Source organism: Myotis lucifugus, unplaced genomic scaffold (genome assembly GCF_000147115.1).
Source record: "Myotis lucifugus unplaced genomic scaffold, Myoluc2.0 scaffold_932, whole genome shotgun sequence".
In the NCBI taxonomy this organism is placed as follows: Eukaryota; Metazoa; Chordata; class Mammalia; order Chiroptera; family Vespertilionidae; genus Myotis; species Myotis lucifugus.
In genome coordinates, this window is record NW_005871980.1 from 217 (window position 1) to 7,070 (window position 6,854).

A 6,854-nucleotide genomic window follows, 5' to 3' on the forward strand; every position below is an offset into this window, starting at 1 on the left:
CCTGCGGTGAGGGGACCAGCAGAGGGGCCAGCATTTACCCTCAAACAAGACCTTAGGCCGAATCCGTTCTTTTCCTTCCATTCCCTCTGCCCTCCCCTTGTGGAGCCCCTTCCTGTTCCTCATGCCCCGAGGGCTGGGGAGGGCCTTTGTGCGGTGACCTGCTCCTTAAGGCCCACCCCTGGGGGCAGTGACCCCAACCCGAATGACACCGGTCCCTGCTGCTGTGCTGCCACCTGCTGGCGAGACGGCAGACGGCGCAGGCAGCCCCGAGGGGCGGCAGTGCATCCCTCCTGTCAGCCCTGTGCCAGGATCTGTCTTCTGCACCCATCACCCACCAGCAAACCGACTGGCCCGTGTCCCTTTTCCTGGCATCGTTTTCTTCCCGGTGGCCATTGTTAAACACAAACCCATGTGCCAGGGACCGTCCACGCCAGGCGAGCAGAGGCCTTCACCCCCATGTCGGGTCTTCAGGGCATGGGGTGGGGGCGGGGGGGCTGTTTCCTGGAGAGACTTGTGCAGAGAGCAGGTGACGTGGGACTTCAGAAGACCTTGTCTGTGGGGCTCTCTTCTCGCCCTGTACCCCCCCCCCCCCCCCAATCCCTGGGACTCCCTCCCTCCAGCCAAGAGCTTGTTTTTCCATCCGGAATCCCAGCCACCCGGGGGCACACCGCCCCCCCCCCCCCGCCCCCGTGAGGAGTGACCCCCTGTCCTTTCTCCGCAGTGGGCTACGGCTCCTGGTTCGAGCACGTGCAGGAGTTCTGGGAGCACCGCACGGACTCCAAACGTGCTCTTCCTCAAGTATGAAAGACATGCACCGGGTGAGTGTGCGGCGCCGGGAGCCAGCGGGAGAGCCTGGGTGGTGGGGGCCCCGCCCCCCGTGGTGGGACTGACTGGAGCGTCCGAGAGCCCCCCGGCCTCAGGTGTGCCCAGACTGGTCCCCCTTTGCCCACTGGAAGCCCCGTTTACCAGAAGTCCTCCCTGAACAGTGTGGATGGGCTCTGTGGCCACGTGAAACGACTTACGATGACACCCATTATCACTACCGGAGGCTGATGGACATTAGTAAGAGTTAAGTTCCTATGTCTCATCAGTGCTACCGTGGAACAAAACTGAACACAGGGATGTTGTTATGCAAGGACCGGCTGTATCCCCTGGGAGCGAGTGGCGGCCGCGGGGAGCCGCGGGAGGGCTGCGTGGGGAGCAGGTGTGCACGCAGCTCCGGGACCCATCGCTGGGTCAGGCCGCTCCACAGTCAGGAGCAGCGCGCTGGGCCTGCTGTGAGTGGATCCGGCCTCGGACCCAGCCAGCTCCTTCCTGCTGAGGGCAGGCAGCCTGGGCCTGTCGGGAGGATGGGGAAGAAGAGAGTGAGCCGGTGGGCTTTTACTTTGCTGCCGTCTTACAGTGGCCACAGCGACATCACGCTCCTGTCTGCTTCACATTCCCGAGGACCTGGGTTTGAATCCCGGAGCTGCCGCTTGAGAGTGGTCCTTGGGCCACGTCCCAACCCGGGGTTTTCGTTCCACTTGAGGCCCGTCTCAGACTGGGCTCAGGACCAAGTACGGCCCCTCGAGGGGTCCAGCCAGCGGTCAGTAACGGCACCACCTCTGCTCTTACCTTCCAGGACCTGGTGACGATGGTGGAGCAGCTGGCCAGGTTCCTGGGGGTGTCCTGTGACAAGGCCCAGCTGGAGTCGCTGATCGAGCACTGCCACCAGCTGGTGGACCAGTGCTGCAACGCCGAGGCCCTGCCCGTGGGCCGGGGTACGCGCCCTTGCCGCCCCTGCCTCTGCCCAGGGCCCGTGGCCCCCCACCCCCGCCCCACCTCAGTGTCCCGCTGCCCGTGTCTTGCTTCTCCAGAGCCCTCTGCTGTGCGTGGGGCGCAGCCACCTGGAAGCTGGGCCGTGCAGCTGTTTGCATTGTGACGGAGCAAACGGTGTCTCGGTTCACAGGAGGGCCCCCCGGGCACGTGCCAGGTTCTGTGGGCACGATGTTCTCAAGCAGGTGTCTCCCCAGATGGCCCCACAGAGCCGAGCCCGGATGGTCCGGCTATGAAATCGCAGAGCCCACGTGTGCAGATGGATTCCCCAACCTGTGGGCCGGGGAGGGCGTGAGTTCCCGTGAGGAAGTGCCGGTTCCTGCACGCACCAGGAGTGCCCGCGGCAGTCAGGCAAGCCCGGCCGGGCAGGGGGTGAGAGCAGAAAGCGCAGGCCCCGGGCTGGCTGCTCCGGGAGCTGCTGTGGGGCAGGCAGCAGTTTGAGATGGAGGAGATGCTCCAGGCAGGAGTCCTCTCCAGGCCCCGCGGCCCTCCGTGTCCTCAGAGGCGGTTTGACTGGGGAGCGGGGGCAGGAGAGCCCCGTGGTCCCCAAGGGATTGCGGTGGCCGTGGGAGAGCAGGGAAAGGGGCACAGCCTGGTGGTGGTGACCTGACGCTGGTTCCTGGGTGGTGAGTCTGGAGCTTTCTCAGGAGACGACGGTGCTTGAGGGAAGGGGAAGAGGTGCCATCTGATCCACGGGAGACCCTGGGTGGTGGCGGAAGGGTGGGCTCCCTCACAGCTGCCACGCCCTGGGGAGGGGCCTTAGGTCAGGCTCTGAGCTTGGACAGCCTTGTCCTTTCTCTGCAGATGCAGAGGGCTGGCCGTGGCTGCCGGGGCTCCCGGGCTGCTCTGAAGGTCAGGGGCACAGTGCTCTCCTGTAGAGGCAGAGCGGCCTGCTTTTCCAGGAAGAAACAAACCGCAGCGCCTCGCGTTTGTTTCCTGGCTGCATCCTCACACATGTTTATGGTTTACATTTTTTTTGCTCCTTTTTAGTTTTGCATTTGCTCTGTTGCCTGTGGGTGTGACCGTCCCTGTGTCCCCCGTGGTTCGTGTGTGTGTGTCCCAGGGCTCCTTCCATGGATTTGCTTTGTCTTGTCGCCTTGGTTTTGCTTTATTTCAGTTCTTTGATTTTGTTTTCTTTTAGCACATTGCCTCTGTGCTCGGAAGACCTCCTTGCGCTGGTGAGAATGCAGGGCCTTGAGTAGCCAGCTGCATTGCTTAGATTTGATTCATATCCCAGCATAAATTCACTGTCTTGATTCCAAATCCTAAACCAGGTGGGTGACTCCTCTGATGCGCGCTCAGCTGCCTCAGCTGAGAAAAACAATCATGGAAAAGTTATTTATAGTGGCTTGGTCTACAGGCTCCTGATTTCCTCCCTTGGGTACCATTAACGGGGAGCAGAACAGTTCCTCTTGTTTTCCTCCTCCCCACACTGACGTAATCTTCATGGCCAAAGAGGAACCCTGTCCTGTTGGGGTGTGAGCTCCGCACTCGCAGGGGTGGGTTGGTCCCGAGGTCCTGCCGGGGGCGAAGGAGGGGTGTTTGCTCCGACCTCGAGCTCTGATCTCGGAGATGCTGAAAGGGTTCTGAGCAAACATCTTAGTCCCCGAGGCCGTTCCCGAAAAGCACGGCGACAGCTGGCGGGTCACAGCTCCCCAGCTGGGAGGTCTGCACCCCTCTCCTGGCATCTTCACGGTCACCGTTAACGTTTTATTTTTATTTGTTAATCCTCACCCAAGAACATTTTTTCCATTGATTTTTTTAGGAAGAGTGGAAGGGAGGGAGGGACGGGGAGAGATAGAGAGAGAAAGATCAACTGGTTGCCTCCTGCTGGCTGGCGCCCAGACCGAGGCTGGGTGTCGAACCTACAACCCAGATATGTGCCCTTGATCAGGAATCCAACCGAGACCCTTCAGTGCCTGTGTCAACACTAACTATTTAGCCACACCAGCCAGGGCACCATTAACCCTTTGAGTGGCACCAATATCCTAGGAACGATGCTAAAATTGCCAAGGCATTTTTGCTGATTTTACAGCAGTTTAGGAAAAAAATTATGAATCGCAAGTAAATGAAGTTTCATATTCAAAAACTTAAGGAAACCTTTACTACATTGACATATTTAGCAATATCCTCATCACTAATAAAAGCAGACTTAGAACTGGACGCCATTTCGAAGCTTTGATAGCGCTCCCGGCACTTTTGGTGAAAGACAGGAGGAGAGCGATTGCGCTCCCCGGCACTTAAGGGGTCAATATTTGTCCAACCAACTGCAGCTGTTGTAGTTGACAGGAAAGTGGGTGGGTTCTGCAGTTTGAGTTTTTTTGGGCTCTGTCTCCCAAGCCTGCTCCTCAGTCTGGGGCTCCGTGCTCCTGCTTGGTGGCCAGGGTCACAGTTTTTGACCGCCTGCTGCGCTGCAGGCCCGGCGGCCAGGGGCGGCCCTGACTCGCTTGGTGTGGAGTCGGGAGTCTGGCTGCCGCACACGCTCTGCATCCAGGCAGGAGAGCTGGCGGGCACCGTGATGGCCATTCCTCCCGGGCTGCACGCACAGGCTTCTCAAAATCTCCCTCCTTGACCTGGAGGCCGCCTGTCGCCTCAAGGGTCTGCCTTTGGATGGTGTTCCCTTCTCGCCGTCCGCAGCAGCAGGGGCCCCTTGGTGGGGCTGTTGAGCCGTGAGTGGGGACATTCGGAAACCCCACTTCCCCACGGTCCACAGACCTGGCCACACTCCCTGTGCTGAGAATCACACTCAGAGCCTGGGTGCGGGGTCATATCCCCCCCCCCCCAACCCCGCGGCCGGGGCAGCCTGCAGCTCAGCTCCGTGCATTCGTGGCTCTGGGCCACCCCGCGGGAAAGGACCCCAGGATGTCAGACTCGGGGTCCAGCCTGTCCGGTTCAGAGGGCCTGCCCGGCCCCCAGGCCAGGTCCGAGGGTGCAGGCTTCCTGTGCTTGGGTAGCTGCCCGACAGCGCACACGTGCAGCACGCTCTCTCGTTTGCTTTCAGGGCGCGTGGGGCTGTGGAAGGACATCTTCACCGTGTCCATGAACGAGAAGTTCGACCTGGTGTACAAGCAGAAGATGGGGAAGTGCGACCTCACGTTTGACTTTTATTTATAAGCGCAGCCCTGGCAACAGCCCTGCATGCTCGCGGTCCCCAGACGCCACTAGCTACGGTCCCGTACACGCATTCGTTACTCGCTGGACAAGCCCCGGCCGCGGTGTGGCCACGCGGGGAGGGGGGCGCGCGGGAGGTGGGAGGGGGCTGCCGCCCGGAGCAGCTGTCCTGCCTTCGGATCTGAAGTCTGTCCGTGTCTGATACAAACATTGTCAGGGTCGCCGTTCCGTTCCAACGGCGGCACCGTGAACACAAAGCCTGTAACGTATGCAGCCAGACGCCTGCCTCTTACAGCCCGCATTCCTGCCTGCGTTTGATAGAGCTTCCCACTGGAGACCCAACAAGTGTCAGTACGAACCAAACCAAAGTTCGCTCCCAAGGGCACCCCGGGGTGAGCCACACCAAACGGTAGACGGATCTCAGGTTGCAGTTTATTTTTGTAGTTTTCTCCTGTGAGGCAGCCATTCTCACCTGGTCTGGGAGGAAGGTGAGGGCTCGATGAGGTGGGGGCCGAGGGGAAGCTGTCCCGGTGGCGCGCAGTTCTCTGTCACCTGGAAATGAGGCAGGAACTGCCCACCGGGCGTTCTCAGAGGGGATGCCCCTCGGCCAGAGACTCGCTGGGCGGAGCCAGCGGGACACTGGGGGGAAGCCTGCCCCAGGCCAGCGATGGGACAGTCCACCCGGAGACACTGGGAGTCTGAGTCCTCGTCACCGGAAGCCTGCTGCTGGGGAAGCAGATGCTCCGCAGGGAGTTCCTGGGGCTCCCGGTCCTGAGCCTTCAGGTGGTTCCGCCACCGGAGGCGCTCTGCCCTGGGATGCCATGTGGCAGGGTTAGCGCCCTGTGCTCAGCCCCAGTTGGCAGTCTCACCCTGTCCCTGTCCCCGCACCTCCGTGTCCCCGGGGGAAGAGAGGCGGAGTCTGTATCCCCGTTCCTCCCCGTCTCCCCATCACCTGGCCCACCTCTGGCTGGAGGAGGGAGAGGCGGGGTGGCCTGTGGCTGGGAAGTGCCCTGAGAGGTGGCCGGGCCGCTGCTGGAGGGGCTGTCCTGTGCTGCGTCCCTGAAAGGTGTTTTACTGTGAAGGCGAGTGGCTGGGACCGGCAGGTGGTGCGTGGCGGTGAGCGTGGGCTCGGCGGCCCCTTTTCCGCGCATCCGTGAGGGAGGCTGCTGTCTGTGAAGTTTCTTTTCTATTTTTCTATTTCAGTGCTGTATGGACATGAGACTTCTGTGCTTGCTTGCATCTTTAATAAAGACACGTCCCAGGCCTGGTGTCCAGCGTGTGCTGTGGGGAGGGGCCCCCACGTGATCCCCTCAGCACTTCAGGGCAGCACGAGCACGAGCCCCACGGACACCCTGTCCCTGGGGCTGACCCACAGGGTCACGGGCCGGGTCGGGGTTGGCTGTTCCTCTCGGGCTCAGCGTCCCAAGCGTGGAATTCACCTCGCTCTTTGTCCGTCACCTCTGATACCTTCTGTAAGCGGAGAGGAGAGGCAGGGTGGGGGGAGGGGAACGCCTGGGAGCGATCTGGGGGACGCAGGCGTCACCCTCTGCCTCGGGAGGTCCCGTTGTCAAGGTGGCGTTCCTGGGGTGGCAAGACAGCACTGCACTGTGGAGTCCGCAGCCCGCCTCCTCATCCCCGTGGAAGGAAGTCCGAGCCGTGGTTTATCGGGTAAAGCTGGGCTTTCGGAAACCCTTTACTTCCCGATGGACTGGTTCCTGTCAGTCTCACGTGAGACCCAGACTGACTGGGCCTTTAGAATTGCCCTAGGCCCCAAGTTAGCTTGTGGGCTATCCAGTCTGCTGTGACCCAAACCACAGACAAACACCTAAAGTCAGGAAGTCCAGGGACACCGGTCAATGGGAGGCAGGGGAGGCGGTGCTGGTTGGTGAAACACCTCCGCTAGCCCTGATTGCTTGATACCTCACCTG

The 6,854-nt window shown here is 61.1% G+C and overlaps 1 protein-coding gene across 1 annotated transcript; it reads left to right on the top strand.

Moving 5' to 3' along the window:
- Positions 1 to 721: 721 nt before the first annotated feature.
- LOC102436854 (sulfotransferase 4A1) lies at positions 722 to 5,034 on the top strand (the record flags this gene model as incomplete). Its single annotated transcript, XM_023747623.1, is given in 5 exon segments — positions 722 to 780; positions 782 to 805; positions 807 to 818; positions 1,622 to 1,760; positions 4,817 to 5,034. Coding segments are annotated over 5 exon segments (347 nt in total), but the record flags the coding sequence as incomplete, so codon positions are not given.
- Between the last annotated feature and the right edge of the window lie 1,820 nt (positions 5,035 to 6,854).